This window comes from Macrotis lagotis, chromosome X (assembly GCF_037893015.1).
Source record: "Macrotis lagotis isolate mMagLag1 chromosome X, bilby.v1.9.chrom.fasta, whole genome shotgun sequence".
Classification (NCBI taxonomy): Eukaryota; Metazoa; Chordata; class Mammalia; order Peramelemorphia; family Peramelidae; genus Macrotis; species Macrotis lagotis.
In genome coordinates, this window is record NC_133666.1 from 190,642,548 (window position 1) to 190,660,728 (window position 18,181).

Sequence of the window (18,181 nt, forward strand, 5' to 3'; positions counted from 1 at the left end):
GTGAACATATTGAAGTTGACACAAAAGGTGGCAATCACCCTTGAAGAAGAGCTAGGGCAGTCAGGAGGTCTCAGTGTTACTTTTCATTAGTGTTACCTTCTGCCACTGACTGATTAGGTGACTTTAAACAAATCAATCACATCACCTCTCTGAGATTTTTTTCCCCAAGCTTTAAAAAGGGGGCACCATGGTTCCTAAGGATGCTTAGGTGTAACTGTTCTATGATTAAAGAGGTCAATATAGAATATTAAGTTAGTGATGCAGAAATAATGCTGAGAAGCCAAATGGCACAAAATAAATATAAACAAGATTTTCTGGAGGAAAAGGAAATCCTTTGGGAAAAGGATATAATATTAGCCCTTTGATTCAGTAAGCAATTTCATGGAGACAAGCATAGTATCTGGGTGTAAAGGTCACTCAGTTACACATCCTTCATTTCACTTTTTTCAAAATATGGCAAATGACTGAAAAAGCATTGCCATCAGGGATTTCCCTCCCACTTCACACTCTCCACTCTCCCCAAAATACACTTTCCAGATTATCTCCTAGGGTTTAGCATGCATTTAGCCCAGGGTCCTCCACTATTTACCACCTGCAGCTATGGTTACAGACAAAGCTAAACAGTAACTCATGCTTAAAAAAGGTGACTTTCAATCACATCAGTGAAAAGGGAACTCGGAAATCAAAGAGGAAGCAATTGAAGCCACAAGTTATTCAGCAAAATCTATGCTCACTATGCAATGACAGGCAATGAAGTCAATATGGAAACAGAAAGAGGATTCTGAATAAGGGCACATTGGTGAACACTCCCGGCCTCTCCTCTACCATTAGCAATCTAAATCAATGCACAAATGGCTTATCAGGGCCAGAAGAGATCTATTAATCTACCTGCTTGTCTTTGTGTGAAAATGAGGACAAATTTCTGGAGTATGATTGCTGTGAAGTGTAAGGGTGAGGCTGCATCAATGTTGTAGAATCTGGGAAATGTCATCCTTCATAGTGGCTGGGGGGGCACAAGAAATGAGGGGGGGGAGACAGAGACAGAGACAGAGAAAGAGAGAATGAATGAGTTTGGGTGGGTTTTTTTCGGGGACACTTGACCCTCCTTGTGATTTCCAGGGATAGCAGGGCTTTCCTCATCTCTGTTCAACTGTAGTTTCTACAAGCAAGGGAAAAGGGATCTATTCTCAAAAGTAAGACTGGACATAGCTCAGCTGCCCAAATGATTACTACTTCCCTACTAGAGTTCTATTTCCAAACTGACAACTCTCCAAATTGCCTGGGACTGAATGGTAGAACTTGCTTTTTGCCAATGATAAGTGAGCCCTGTATCAGAACAAGAGCACGTCCTTTAAATGACCAGAAATCAGAAGTGAATAGTAGGAAAAAAAAACAACACAGGTCATATCCAGTCAGGAAACTTCCATTTTATGGTATGATGATATGAGCTTGGCTTTGGCATTTGAGAACCTGGGTTCAAATCCTATCACTGTCATCTCCCCATTTAAGACTGAGAAAATCCCTCACCCTTTTTGGGACCTAGTTTCTATAATTCCACAATAATATAACAACATGGGAATGGGGTGGATGGTCTCTAAGGACCTGTCTATACCTAAATCTATAATCCCATGACTATATTTATCTCTATTATATTTCATCTTATTAAATTTATCTTATTGGTCTAGCCTACCACAATCTTTTCTAATCCTGTCACCCTTGGTCCAATAGTGATTCCTTTCAGTGTGTTTTCAGTTTGGTGTGGAAGCACCAGTCTCGCTTTGATGGGGCTTCTCTCAGAATAATGAGCCATCAGCTTCCAACCAGCCAAGTCTCCCCAGTGAAACCAGCAATGTCAATCCCAAACTGTGCACTCTCAGTCCTTAGATAGACTGCCAATATTTACAGAGTATTCTTCAGAACTGCAAGGTCATTGAGTCCCAAGACTATCCTATTAGGGTTAAGTATGACTGTTCCCATTCTTTGTATCTATGCCACAGGAATGGACACAAATTCCTCATACACCCAGAGAAGAGAAGTTATTTCATATTGCGTGATGATCAACTATGATGGGCTTAGGTCCTCTGAGCAGTTCAGTGATCAAGGACAATTCTAAAAGACATGATGGAAAATGCCATCCATATTCAGAGGAAAAAAACTATGAAGTCTGAATGCAAACCAAAGCATGCTATATTCATTTTTTAAAACTGCTTTTTTAAAAAAAATTATGGTTTTTCCCTTTAGTTCTGATTCTTCTTTCATAATATGACTAATATGGAAATATATAATCATATAATATGTATGAGATTACTCACTGTCATGGGGAGAGGGGAGGAAAAGGAAGGAAATAGAAAAATGTGGAACTCAAAAACTTACAAAAAGAAAAATGCTGAAAACTATCTTCACATGTAATTTAAAAAATAACATTCAAACCATTCCCCCATCCCAAAGAGTAAGGTTACTGCAATCACTGTAAGCTTCTCCCAACCTTTTTGTGAGAAAGAAACACTTTCTATTTTCCCAGAGCCTTAAGATCCCTTGTCAGGGAGACAGAAAAGGAAGACTCCTGTTGAGAAAGCCCTTGGATGGAGAAGGAAGGATCATTGCTTTCCTGATTAGATGAAAATCTTGGCAAAGTGTGGAGTGGGCATGCCAGGGAAATGAGCAAGCTGGAAGCAAAAGGAGATTTGCTAGGAGATTTCCAAAATCAGATTTTGAGATGCTGTGGCTAAGGTTTCCCTAGATTTTCGTTTATCCAGTGATGGAAATAACACATTATAAACAGTCCACTTTTTATAACTTTAAAAAAATCAATAAAGTGTACTCACTTTTTGGGATTTTTAGAACCTAATGTCCAGTAATGAGCTAGAATATTTTTTTCACGAGCTATTGTTTTCTTTGCCTGAAAAAATGTATGGTGGTCCACGCAGGATTTCCATAAATTTTTACAAGATCTATAATTTAGCATATTGAAGGCAATTATGTGCTCTCTGGCTTCATCCTGAAGGGGAAAACAATGTTGATTTAGTCTGTACAACAATGCTACTGCTAACAATAATAATAATATTGGTAAAACATTTCAGTTACTAATGTAATTACTTCCAAATAGGTAAGAATTGATAACACTATGCACTGTATCAACAAGTAAAACAAACACTTTAAATTTTTGGAGGGAAGGCCAAAAACAAAAATAACACCATTTTCATACTTTTAGGTTTGTTTTCTTTAAATTAAAAGACAACAGAACCTCCAGGACCACTGAAGATGATGAAATAGTAAAGTGGCATTTCCTTTCATTTTTCTCCAGGTCATACCCCTAACTCTTCTTGGGACTTTCTCTACCAGGCCAAAGAAACTTCTTCAACCTGGAAACTTACTATTTACAATGGAAATACCCCCTGCCCCTAAAGTTTCTCTCTCTGATAGACTGGTTAATCCCAGAAACTGTATTTTAAATAGAAGGCCCAAACCAACCAGGTGTTCGTTGCTCTCCAGGCTGCATTCCTGACTCATCTCCACAGAACTTTCCCTATCTTGTTCCTCATCCTCCTATCCCCAGGAAGCTCCCTTTTAAGTACTATCTTCTCTCTTTAGAATGTAAGCTCTCTGATGGCAGAAGCTGTCTTTCTCTGTTTGTAGTCATATTCTCAACAGTTTGATCAAAGTGCGTGGCACAACTCTGCCATGTGGGATTCAAGTATATGAGATCTGTAAGCTGAAACCCAACTACCTTTTATACAAGTAATCAACTTCATATTCCCAAATGATTATGGGGAAAAAAAGCTTTGCTTAAAACTGTTAGACTCAGGCTAGTGGATCCACTGAGAGAGAGAGAGAGAGAGAGAGAGAGAGAGAGAGAGAGAGACAGAGAGAGGAATGATAAATAATCTCTGTATTGTGGGAGTTCCACATGTATTGGCATGCGTGCATGTGTGGGTGTGGGTGTATGTGTATGTATAATAGAGGAAACAAATGGTATGTGTAGAAAACTTTGCTTAAGACTGATAGACTCAAAAAAAGAAGATGGATAGACCCAAGCTAGTGGATCCATTTAAAGTGTGTGTGTGTGTGTGTGTGTGTGTGTGTGTGTGTGAGAGAGAGAGAGAGAGAGAGAGAGAGAGAGAGAGAGAGAATCAATGATAGTAATTTCTGTATTATGAAAATTCCATATATTGGCATGTTTGTGTGTCTGTATAACAGAGGAAACAAATGGTATGTGTATAATAAGTGAGGCAAATATTTATACACAGAAAAATCCCCATATGTGTTTTCTTGCATATGAATGTTAAACTTTTTAAATTGAAAACAAAAAAGATATAATATCATATTTCCTCTATTTTGCTTATGTCAGAACTTGTTCTGTGGCTTATTTATCCAAGGTGGGAGATCTAAGAAATGTTACTAGACTTGAAAAAAATGATGTAATGTGAGAGACAGATGCTGAGAGAAAAAGAATGGTGATCATATGATACCAGGAAGGATGGAAAAAGCTGTAATAGGAAAGGACTGATAGTGCTAACCAAATTTGTCAGTCAGTCAGCCCACCAGAGCTTAAGCACCCATTAGGTGTTAAGCATTGTGCTGAACACTGAGAAAATTGGAGATAATCATCTGATGAGGGCAGAGACAATATGAGAACAATTATGTACAAACAAGATACGCTGTTGTTTAATCATTTTTGGTTGTACCCAAATCTTTGTGACACCTTTTGGCGTTTTCCTGACAGACACTGGAGTGGTTTTTCCTTCTCTAGTTCATTTTACAGATGAGAAAACTGAGGCAAACAGGGTGAAGTGTCTTGTCCACAGTCACATAGATTGTAAATGTTGGAAGCTGGATTTGAACTCAGTTCCTTCTAATTTCAGACCCAGTGCTCTATTCACTGTACCAAATAGCTGTCCCCCAAACAAGATAGATATGCAAGATAAATTGAGAGTAGTTTCAGAAAGACCCTATTAAATAGGAAAAGGTTTCATGCTAAAGGTGAGACTTAAATTAAGACATGAAGGAAGTCCAGGAAGCTAAGATGCAAAGAACGGGAGGGAGGGAGGGAGGGAGCTCCAGACACAATGGTACCCAATAACCCTGAATTTCATAGGATGACAGAAGGTCAAAGTTAAAGGAAGGCTGGAGGGAGTTCAGATCAGATCTTTCATCTTAAAGTCCAAAGTGAGGTCCAGAAAGAAGGAATGACTTTAGAGTTCTTTGGTTTGAGGAGTAACAACCTAATCTAGACAGACAATAACTTAACAGTATCTGAATAACTAATGCTGAAAGAACAACCAAAGACACACAAAAAAGCAAAATAAAAGATCTACTTACATGCTTTTGGTGCTGATGTATAAAAAACTTTTTTCTTTTGAAGGAGATTTTTAGGATGTTCACCCTATAAAAAACAGACAGCTGCATTTGTCAGTGCAAACAAAATCACAAGCCTCATGACATTAGCACTTTGCAAAATAAATGAAAGACTTTCCACTTTCCAGAGATTTCAACTGAACAATGGCAGAAGCAATAACATCTTAGTTAACAGTACCCAAAGGTGAATAAAAGTAGACAGTAAAGTTGCCCACTAAGTTTTAATGAAAAATAAACTTCAAATTACCAGTAGTGAGCATTAAATAAAATGCTCTTCTCCATGAGATCCCTAACTCACATTTATTGAGGGCTAGAAAGTTTTGAGAACACTTTAGTCACCAATTCAGTAGGAAGTGAGAATAAGCATCAATTTCCCCCTTTTCAAATGAGTATAAATGATTTTTCCAGGAAACAAAAAATAATATTAGAGGTAGGATTCGAACTCAAATCACCCAACTCTATGACCAAAGTCCTTTCCGTTATACTACGGTTCACTTAGTACTGTGGATAGAGAGCTTGACCTAGAATCGTATGAACTGAATTTAAATCCAACCTTAGACACTTAGCTGTATCATAAGTCATTTAACCTCTTTCTTCCTCAGTTTTCTCAACTGATAAAAATAGGGATAATAATAGCATATATCTTCCATGGTTGTTGTGAGAATCAGATGAGGTAATATTATTGCAATAGTTTCACAAACCTCAAAGTGCCTTATAAATGCTATTATTACAATAGAAATTCTTCAATTAAATGAATATTTATTAATAACCTATTTTGTGAACTATACAATGGGAAACCAAAAAGAGAAACCAAAGAGATTGTGACCTCCAGAGTCTGCTGAGAGGTTAGTTGTAAAGAGAAAACACTGCTGGGAGGTTTGCAAGGTTTCATTAAAGAAGTAGCACCTGAATTGGGTCCAATGCAGGAGAAGATTCTGACAGGCAGAAAGGAAAAGGCATAGAAGACATCAATAATGAAGATCTGGATCAGGAATGCTAAATTCAAAGAGCAACTTAAAGTAGCCTATTTTGTAAGAAAAAGTACATGAAGGTGAGTAATTTGAAATAAAATCTTGAATGATCAATTGCTCTTAGGTAGGGAAGGGCTTTAAATGCCAAGCAGAGGTGTTTCTATTTTATCATGAGGTAATAAGGGACTATGCAAAATTTATGAGCAGGGAAGGATGCAAACTCTGCCTTAGAATATTACTTTTTGGAGTTATGTAGAAGATGGATTAGAGAAGACCAATTAAAAAGCCACTATAAAACATACACTAATGTACTGTTGGTGGAATTATGAACTAATTCCACCATTCTGGAGAACAATTTTGAACTCTGACCTAAAGGCCAAAAAACTCTGCATACTCTGATCCATTAATACCACTACTGGATCTGTTGTATTTCAAAGAAATAAAAGAAAAAGCATATATATGTACAAGAATATTTGTAACAGCTCTTGTTTTGGTGGCAAAGAATTAGAAACTGAGGGGATGCCCATCATTTGGGGAATGACTTAACTATGTGATCTGAATGGAATATTATTTTGCTATAAGAAATGACAAGTAGGATGATTTTAGAAAAAACAGGGAAGAACTATAGGAATTAATGGGGGGTGATCACCATGCATAGAAACAGCAATGTTGTAATGATGATTCAATACAATAATCTAAGAATTCCTAAGGATTCATTATAAAAAAATGACATCCACTTTCAGAGAACTGATGGAATTCTGAATGCAAACTGGAGGATGATTTTTTTCATTCATTTTATTTCATTTTTGCTATTTTTTGCAATATGGCTAATAAGAAAATGTTTTGCATGATTTTTATGTATAATTGATATCATATTACTTGCCTTCTCAGTGGGTAGAGAGGGGGTGAAAGAGAGGGATAGAATTTAGACCTCAAAATATAAAAAGAATGTCAAAAATACATTTTTTAAAAGTTTTTTTAAAAGCTATTATAATAAACTAAGCGAGAGATAATGAGGGTTTTTAACTAGGACAATGACAATCCAAGTAGACATAAGGGGGCAGATGTGAGGGGTGGTAGAGATAGAAATGACAAAACTTAGCAATTGATCTGTGGGAGAGGGAAAGAGAAGAGGTCAGTATGATACTGAAGTTGAAAACTGAAGTGACAAGAAAATTGCATCAACAGAAACTGGGAAGTTTGTAGGATCCAAGTTAGAAGAGAAGATACTGAATTTCGGGTTTTTTTTAAAGTTTTTTTTGTCTTGTTTTGTTTTGCAAGGCAATGGGGTTAAAGTGGCTTGCCCAAGGCCACAAAGCTAGGTAATTATTAAGTGTCTGAGATCGGATTTGAACCCAGGTACTCCTGACTCCAGGGCCAGTGCTCTATCCACTGAGCCACCTAGCCACCCCTGAATTTCATTTATAAAGTGCTGAGTTTAGAATATTGGTGTCATATAGGTGATAATCAGAAAGTAGCTGACAGTGTAGGATTAGAGTTTACCAGTTTCCTTTTGAACAATACCATCTGGATGTCCTTCAAGAATCTCTAATTCAAGATGTCAAAAATTTTATCTTTCCCATTCATTCCATCCCTTCTTCAGATTTTACTATTTTCATGAGACACTGAGGTTTACTTGGTATCATTTGATGTTCTCTCCTTCAATCAACCCCAACCCCCAATCTAATTTATTGACATAACTTCATCAATCTTCACATCTATACTTGCCCCCTTTTCTTCACTTACTTAGCCCTCATGGCCTCTCCCTTGGACTATATCCACTCCTAACTGTACTTTCAGCTTTTATTTTCCCTCTTTACTCCACATGCCCAAAAATCTAAGTCTGATAAATTCTTGATAAAGGAATTTCAGTAGCTCTCTATGATTTCTAGGATAAAATACAAATTTCTTAGCCCAGCATTTAAAACCAATCACAATCTGCCTGCAGCCTCTCGCTCAAGGCTTGTCATCCCTCTATATTTTGATAAAATTATCCTATTTGTTGTTACTTAAACTATGGTCTTCAAGTCTCAGGCCTAAGGAGTATACATTCTTTTTGCTTCTCATTTCTTCAACACTCAGTTTCTCCTACAGGAAGCCTTCCTTGACCTCTTCCAGCTGTCTCTAGTACTTTCTCCCTTCTCAAACAATCAACTATTTTCTTATGTATATACATGTTACTCCCCTCCAATAAAAAGGAAACACCTTAAAAGCAAAGATTATCTCTTTGTTTGGTTTCCAGGTAACTAAAAAATCAATGTCTTGTGAAAATTAAATGCTTAATAGAGATTAATTGGATTGGACAGGAAAATCCTTAAGACTGTGTTATGGTTTGCCAAGTCAAATAGAAGTAATCAATAAAAACTTTTGATTATTTGATCTAGAAAAAGTTTGACTGGTAAAGAGGTTGAAAGTTACAGTAAGAAACTTCTTTACTTTTTGTAAGAAGTACAATTTTAATTAACAGATAAAAATGCTTCTAAAGTTCAGCACACACTTCGAAGTATAATTTAAAAAATAATTAGAAATGAATTCATCTTACCAAGGATAGAAACTTGTGCAAATATGTTTGCGGTAGACAGCAATGCCGGCTGCAGCAACTCCAATCATCAGATCTAAATTATGTAGATCCTATAAAAAGAATATATCATAGTAGTAAAAAGCAATTCAAGTCAAGATTAGGAATGTCTTTAATTTGAAACATTCTACACATTTACAAATAGTGACTTAAACATTAACACACTGTAGAAAAAGTCACTACTGAAAACAGCAAGAGTTAAAGGAAAAAGTCAGAATATCCCTACTTCTACCCTTTAAATCCTACTGACACATTCTGGAACTGAGAATAATCACAGGCTCCATTCTTTCTGACATTCTCAGATAGAAAATCTAGATGATTTAGAGATACAGAGACCTAATAATTTAAACATCTTGAAGGTAGGAACTCTTTATATCATCTTTGACTACACTGCCTTACTTAAAAGATGTTTACTGAATCTTTGAGTCCAATGGTATTACTTGACATATAGGGAAACTGTTTTGTTTTGTTTTGATGGAGAAGAAAAACAGGAGAGCTGAAAAAGGAAGCAAGTCACAAAAAAAAACAAAAACAGGCAAAAACAGATTGAGTCGCCTTGCAGAATTTCATGGAGTGAAACACCACCTTGTGGTCTTTAAAGATATTGCTGTAAGGACATTTAAATGAAAAACCCCGAGTTTGAAGTCTATCAGATGCGTTATGTCCAAGAAATCTGTTTTGAAAGGAACAGTGCAGTTTTGTTCATTTTTATAGTTAATAACAGTAAGTCAGGAATATAGAAAAAATGCAATAGCCCTCATCCCTCAAAGGGCTTATACTTTATAGTAAGCACAGGCAAGTACATAAAAATACATATAGAATGAATGCATAAAGAATAAAGACAAGGTGGTTCAGTAGGTAAGAGTATCAGACCTGGAGTCAGGAAGACTCTTCTTCACTCAAACACCTCAGACCCTTACTAGCTGTGTGACCCTGGGCAAATCACTTCACCCATTTGCCTTACTTTCCTCATCTATAAAAAGAGCTGGAGAAGAAAAATGACAAACCACTATAGTATCTCTGCTTAGAAAACTGCAAATGGGGTCACAAAGAGTCACATGATGAAACTAGAACAAGTTAAATATGATGGTTAAGTTAGGATGACACTAGAATGTGAAGGATTCATGTAGGAAGTGATGCTTGGACAGTTTTTTGAAGGAAAAGATAGATTTTACGAGACAGAAGTGAAGAAATGGTCTATTTCAGGCCTGAGGTGAGGGGAAAGGGCTAATCACTGTAAGGGAACACAGATAGAAGATGACATTCTGTGTGAGAGGAACAGAAATAAGTATATGAGAGAACAACATCCAATAAGGCTGGAAAGATAGTCTGAGGTCAAGTTGTGAAGGACTTTAAAACTAAACAGTAGCAACAAGGAGCTGTAATGATTTATTAAGTAGAAGAATAACCTAATAAAACTGTACTTAAGGAAAATCGCTTTAGTATCTTGAGAAGGATGGACCAGAATACAAAAAACAACATAGCAACAACAAAAGCCCACCGAAAAAAAGCTTGAGGCAGGGAAGCCTCTTAGAGCCTCACTACACTAATGAGATTGAGATGATAAAGATCTGAACTAAGATGGTGAGGGCTATGCTAAGGGGAAAGGTTGGAGAAAGGAGCTATAGCAGAGGGAGAAAAAGGAGTCAAGAAAAATAAAAGTCTGAAAGAAGGTCGATCTCAGGACAAAGATAATGAATATTGTTTTGGATATGATGAATTTGATACTTCAAGAACAGCTGGTGATATGAGGTTAGAGATTAGTAGATTAGATATATCAACTTGGGAGTCATCTGCATAATTGAAACTGATGGCAACTGATGAGATGACCAAATGACAGTATGAAGAGAAAAGATAAGAAGATCCTGGATAGAGACTAGGGCTACATTCAAATAGTGGATTTGAGACATGGATGATGATCCAGCTAAGGAGACTGAGGGGTCATTGATGGAGGAGATGGCCCTGAAGAAGAATATCTATGGAGGATAGGGTGGTCAACAGTTTCAAACAGGACATAAATGGTCAAGAGGATGCAGGCTGATCATCAGCTCTGATAATTAAGATCAATTTAGGTGGAACAATGAATTTGCAAAAGTGTGAAGATGGGGATTAGGAAAAGAGAGGGGGAGAAAGCATGAAGTTAATGGTTTTACAAATCTCTCATTTGATCTTTGCAACAATCCTAGGAGATAGGTACTATTATTACCACCATTTTAAATTTAAGTTAAGTTGAAGCAAACAAATTAAATGACTTTTCTAAGATCACACAGCTACTAAGTACAACTAGATTGGAACTTGGTTATTTCTGACCCCAGGTCCAATATTCTATCCACTGTGCCACTGACTGCCTCTAGTAAAGTTCTAAACAAGTTAAGAGGGCATTGAATAATTGGCCTAGTGAACTGGGTACTGACAGGACAATATTATAATACAGATTTAGGTACCATAGAGATCATCTGATCAAACTCTCATTTGATAGATGAAAAAACTGAGGCCTGGAATAGCTAAATAACTCTGAATAGCTCATACAAGGTCTAGGTAAGATAAGAAGAAAAACCATTAATTAGGAAAAAAACCTCTGATAAGGGTCTGATATCTAAAGGTATAAATGAGGTTAATAAGATATATATATATATATGTATATATATATGTACATATATGAATGACCCATTGGTGATAATCAGAGTAGATCCCCAAATTTCAAACTATTAAAATTACCATGTGAAAGATAGACCCAAATGACTAATAATCAGAGAATGGCAAATTAAAACAATTGAAGTTTTACTCCACCATAAGAAAAAACAAATTTAAAGAATCTGGAGGAATGTGAGAAAGGAGGCAAGCTAACCTGATCAGAACAAGACAGCAATACATACTATAAAATGTGAAGAGTAATAAATTGGAACTAAAAACTGTATAATTAAAATACAAAGTTTGGTCCTAGAGAATAGTTGAGAAAATCTACTTCCTCCCCTTTGATATAAAAGTTAATGACTATGGATACAGAAGAATACTGCATGTATATTGGCAGTACATAAGACAGGGAGCTAGGTGAATGGTCATGGAATGGTGTAGATGGGAAGACCTGAGTTCAAATCTTGCCTCAGATATTTATCTGTGTGACCAAGGACAAGGCACAGCCTCTCTCAGTCTGTTTCCACATATGTAAAATAATAATAGCATCTACCTTTCAAGTGTCCCTGTCAGGATCAAATGAGATCATAAATATAAATCTATAGATGTTGATTATAATATATATATAATCTTTAATTACAGCTATTATAATATTATACCTAGCACTTAAATAATAATGTATTAATTAACAATATTATTTAACTATTAGCTAGACAATGAATTGATTGGTTTTGCTAAACTTCCCCCCCCTTTTTAAATCTAGAAGGCAATTCAGGTAGGAGAGAAGCAGGTAGGGAATATAACTTAAATGAATGTGACAGAAAAACCTAAGATTTATAAAAGAACTGTTGAAAGGAGCTCAGTATCAGGTAAACAAAAATGTGAATTGTATTTGGTAGGCATCTATCTATCTATCCAACATGGACAGTCTTCAATAACTTTTCAATTCATTCAGCAACCTGGAGGAGTATTTTATATGGAATTAATCCTGGAGAATTCATCTAGTTAAGTTAAAGAATTTGTTGTTAGTGTGTTAGCTGACCTTGAGGCCATGTTTATCCTCAGTAAAGGCATTTGATAACATGGCTGAAAACATCATGCTAAAAAGTAATGGGAGCAAGGACACATCCTTGGTTTACTCCATTGGTAACCAGGAAATCATGTCATCTCTCTCATTAGGCTGTCAATTCCTTGAGACCAGAGGCTATATTTTACCTTTCTTTGTAGCCTGGTGCTTAGCACTATGCATAATAAATATTTATTGACAAAGTTTTTGGTTACTTCTAAGACACGGTTTCTTATCTTGTGTCATGGGCTCCTTTAGCAGTCTGGTAATACCTATGGACTCCTTCTTGGAATAATGTTTTCAAATAAGTAAAGGAAAGGCTCAAATTTGGGTAAAGTTTAGTGAAAACAAATATGCAATTTTTTTTTCTTATCCTTTATGGATGCCATGAAATCTAACCAAGAACACTGGAAGGTCCGTTATCCCAGGTTAAGAACTATTCTAGAATAAAATACAAATCCCTCAAGCTAACACCAAAAGTTCTTCACAATCTGGAATTTATTTGCAGATTGACTTCAACTGACTTCTCATATCATGTATTCAACTTTCCAGCCAAACTGGCCTATTTGCTGTTCCCCACACTCAACATTCCATCTCCCCATATTCAGTACTCCTATAGCCCTTCGTACAGGTTGAGCCACAAGCTTGAAATGCTCTCCATTTTTTTTTAGGTTTTTGCAAGGCAAATGGGGTTAAGTGGCTTGCCCAAGCCCACACAGCTAGGTAATTATTAAGTGTCTGAGAACAGATTTGAACCCAGGTACTCCTGACTCCAAGGCCGGTGCTTTATCCACTATGCCACCTAGCTGCCCCAATGCTCTCCATTTTAACCTTTGTCTCTTAGAATCCCAAACTCTCCTTTAAGTTTCTGCTTCAATGTCACTTCCTATACAAGGTCTTTCTTCACTATCACCACCATCAACACTACCAACCCATTCAGTAGTCGCTAATGTTCTCTGATCCACTTCCAAAATTAAATTGCATTTCCTTTGTATTTATTCATCAACATAGTTATCTTTTCCCAATAGAATGTCAGCTCTTTGAGGCTATTTCATTTTTGTTTGTATATCTGGAGCATGTACCTAATAATGTGCATGCCACATCTTGTTGATTCAGTTGTTTTTCAGTTGTGTCTGCTTTACGATCCTTTTTTGGGAATTTCTTGGAAAAGATACTTAAGTGGTTTTCCATTTTCTTCTCCAGCTCATTTTACAGTTGAGGCAACTGAGGCAAACAGAGTGGAGCAACTTGTGTCTGGGACTGACTAGATTTGAACTCAGGAAGATGAGTCTTCCTGACCCTAGGCTTTATTCACTGCACCTCTTGAGTGTGGCACACAGAAGATATTTAATCAGTGCTTGTTGAAACTAAGTGAACTTTTATCTGAGAGCTTCACAGGCTGTTTTTCAAGATTATTTAAGCTATATCTACTGTATTAAGTTAGGAAATCAGACAAGGTCTCCTTCCCTTTCCATGTGCATAAGAATGTAAGTACATATAATTATGGGCTAAGCTTTTATAGAGAATAGATACAAAAATTTTCATTTGAATAACAGGCCCATGTTTACATGTCTTTTGTCATAAAGCAGCTGAAGTTGCTGTCTGATATGGTCTTCAAAATACCTGGTACAAGAACCCAACCAATCATAACTTATGTCTGGTTCTAGGAAAAAGTTGATTTCTGTTAACTAACATGGGTTTTCTTTTGTCAGTTGAGTTCAGCTTTTTTGGTTCATTCTCTGTCAGCTCCAAAACTTAGGGCTAGATTTGGTGTTGAGTTAATTACCATTGTCCAAATTTCCTGGTAGCTTTTGCTTCTCATGTGCCTCTTACACAAGTCTTTGTTCTGTTTGTAGCCTTCATTATTCTCTGCTGCACTATTTTTAATTATGTAAGTAGTCTCAAAATCTTATGGAAGTAGACTGGCTATAAATAAATTAAATTACTATAATCAATTCCAGGGTTCTAGCTATAAAGAAATCACATAAAGAACACTAATGTTTAGTGTTGTTTTTCCCTCTCAAGAAACAGCAGCTTTTATGTCTCTTCCTGACAGCTGCTTTGTATAGTTGTACCATTTCACACAGTAACATTTTTATATCTTCAGTACCCAGAAGACTGTTAAAATAAGCAGAATGTGCAGAAAATTGAAATTTTCAAATGCTTCTTCTTTTGGAAATTTTTTTGTTCTGTCAGTTATTCATTTTTAGGTATTTCTGGTTTGGTTTCAGTTAGGTACATTCTGTTTATATGCCAGTCAAATTTCTGTCATTTCTCTAAAGAACAAACTAGAACTTAAGTAAGAAAAAAAGGGCTATGGTTGGTGAAGGAAAGCATCATGTGGATTCCAGTTGTTCTGAGTCCTAGGCCCTCATCCAGAGAATATTAAATTGACAGAACATATCCTTGAGGGCAAGCTCCTTGAAGGCAAGAAATGTCTTTCATTTTATCTTTATATTTCTTAAAAATTAGCACAAATGCCCTTCAGATAATTTAAAATCTCAGATTGCACTGGATTAGAATGTTTATAAAAGGAAGTTCAGTGATGGACTACAGTAACAGCTGGCATTTATATAGTGCTTATTTTGTGCTAGGCATTGTGATAAATGCGTTACAATTATTATCTCATTTGAACCTCACAACAATACCAGGAGGGAGGTGCTATTATTACCTTATTACTATGAGGAAAATGAGGCAGACAATGGTTAAGTGACTTGCCCAGAATCATATACCTAGTATCTGAAGTTGGATTTGAACTCAGGTCTTCTTGGCTCCAGGGAGACTTTTATTCACTGTGCCACCTTGATGCCTGATGATTAAGTAGGCTGATTATAAACAGGAAAGTTGTCAGGACCCCTTAACCCATCTAAAAATAAAAGGTTGATGGGTTTAATTATCCCTTGCCCCATCTAAAAATAGGAGGCTGGTGGGCTTAAATATCCAGATTTATCTCTGGGTGTGTTTGGGTGGCCTGACAAAGTGATTCTCATTAGAAACCCAGGAAAGGCTGAAAAGATCAATTTGATCAACAGACATTTTAAAAATAATGTAAACTCCTAGGTCCTCATCTGAGTAACAGTTTCTATGAACCTCTCTGAGAAGTTACTGTCCTTGGAATCACAAAAGCCTAGGTTTGGATTTGGGATAATCTAGTCCAGTCTCCTCATATTACAGATGAGAAAAATCAGGCTTAGAAAAAAATAAGTGATTTTCTCCATTACAGGAATCATTAATAAAGGTCAGACCTCAAATCCAAGGTCTTCTTATCCCAAGCTGCTGATCCAGACTCCAGAGATCCTGGAAAGTATTAGACCTTTGTCTTCTAAACTTCTTGGATTCAATCCATTTCTCAAATTGTTCTTTTCTCACTGCTCTGCTCCTTGGTTTCTCAGTAAGAATCCAAACAAGTTATTCTCTTTTCTGCTCGAATCATCTTGACTCAGATCACCAACTTCCTAGTTTTAGAGCCTTCTCCAGTCTTAAGTTGATTAAACCTGAACTCATCTCACCCCAAACCCTTCCAGCAGAAGGGATCATGTTCAATTCATCTCAACCAGCAAATAATGAAGAATAGCACCCTATAGGAACAATTCATGAACAAGCTGGAAAAATCCACTGTCCTGCAAAGGTTGGTAGCTAAGGAAAATACCAGGTGGCAAATGGGGTTTTGAACTAAGACAAACAAAACATTCTCAAAACAATCATCTCATTTGAGCCTCATATAACCCTGTGAAGGAACAACTATTATTCTCCTTTACAGATAAGAATAATGAAGTTCAGAGGTCAAGTGACTTGCCTGGGATTATACAGTTAGTAAAAGTATCTGAGATGATATTCAAATCCAGCTCTTCTTGATTCCGAAGCCCTATTCACTAAAAGCCCACCAGAGGGCCCAGTCCTCCATTTCACTATAAGAAGCATTCTGTTAAGTTTGCAGAAAAAATTAACCATCTAGAGTGGACATTACTGCTTTTAATGGAGGCTGTTGTTGCTTTGTCCTTCCTGAACAAAGAGATCCAATGATAACAGGATTCTGGGGTCTAATGTAACTAATTAATATGAGTTGGAAGGTTCTATATCAGTTCAGGCATAAATAGTCCATTTGAACATTTGGGATGGAGAAGTTTCTAGATTTGCCCACCTCATCTTTTCTCTGTACTTCAATGATTCTGCTTTTTGATGCAAGCACATCATACTTTGACCTTGAGTCTTCTGACTTCTGTGTGAGCATTTGTCAAGTTATCTATAAAATAGTCTTTTAAGTAAATGAATGTTTGGACTATGTGGTCTTTTGAAAGCCTATCAGGATTTCCTCAAGCACTAAAGGGCTCTAATTAACCTTTGAGGCAAAAAGTCTACAAGATAGAAGATTCAAAAACTGCAACAGGGATAGGGTTCAATGCTGAAATATGCCACTGGGTTCAGGGACTTGATTCAGATCTTAGACTGGAACCACATGGTCTTTGTAATAATAGAGGAAGAGCTTAACATTCACTTTCCCCATCTGAGGCATATTTTTTTCTGCTAAAGTCAATTAACTGTTAACTTGAAGATCATGAAACATAGCAACCACAGATTCCAACAGAGCACTAAGCCTACATAGATCAATAAATCAGTGAACCCTATGCCAACTTGCATGTGAACTATGGACAGACACTGGTGGGATGCCAGCATGAGCCTTGTCTCAAAGTTCTTCTGATTCTTATCAGTAGTTACTGCTGCTAATCTAACACTTACAAAAGGAATCTGCTACAAAGACCCGGAAATGCCTGGATACTGGAAAATGACAATGATGTAAATGATTTATGATAAACTAATCCTGAACTTCCAAGATGTCATTAGGCCAAAATATATCTATGCTCAGAATCCAGGCCCAGGCCCCTTCATCACTTAATTATTAGACCACTGTTTAGGAGCTGGGCAGAAAGGCACTTATAACATGGGATCTGAAAAAGACAAGAGTTCTGCAGGAGATACAGACATTCAGCACAGGAGCTGTCTAGAGTACTGAATCTATTGAAACAGTTAAACTGATCTCCAGAAGCTAAGATGAAATGTGACATTTGTAAAATATATTTAACCCAGTAGTCACTATTTAAATGCTTATGTATTACCCTAAAACCTTTTTCTCCCTGCAAATGTCTGTAAAACCTGCCCTTCTGTTTCACCTACAACCATGTTAGAGTTGCAATCTCATCCATCTGAAAATATCCTGACACCTGTGACAAGAAGAAACTAAGATACCACAACTGGTTAACTTTAAAAAAAATTTGTTTTGTTCTCTCCTTGATCTCTCCTTGATTTTATTTTTTCTTTTCTCTTCAATTTATGTTAATTTTTTCTTTCTTGCCCCTCCAAAAAAGAAAAACAAAACCTTTGGAATATGCCTTAGCAGACAAATTTCAAATAGTATATAGAAAGATGTGTCTCATTCAGTGTATTTTCTACTATCAACTTTCAGTCAGGAGGGTTATCTTAAACATCTGGCCCCCATCCTTATGAGTGTCATTTGTACCAAATTCATTTATTTCTTCATAAAAATGTATTTTCTTTCAAGACAGTTAATCTCAGATATAT

At 36.5% G+C, this 18,181-nt stretch overlaps 1 protein-coding gene across 10 annotated transcripts in view; it reads right to left on the minus strand.

Annotated features, from left to right (window-relative positions):
- The window catches only part of PTPN3 (protein tyrosine phosphatase non-receptor type 3), a 291,839-nt gene that overhangs the window by 84,505 nt on the left and 189,153 nt on the right, over nt 1–18,181 (minus strand). For all 10 annotated transcript variants that reach the window (XM_074208223.1, XM_074208222.1, XM_074208224.1 and 7 more), the window contains 3 exons: nt 8,869–8,957; nt 5,320–5,383; nt 2,826–2,998 (listed from right to left, as the gene is read on the minus strand). In XM_074208223.1, coding sequence (XP_074064324.1) covers nt 2,826–2,998; nt 5,320–5,383; nt 8,869–8,957 — 326 coding nt within the window. The remainder of the gene's footprint in view (nt 1–2,825; nt 2,999–5,319; nt 5,384–8,868; nt 8,958–18,181) is intronic.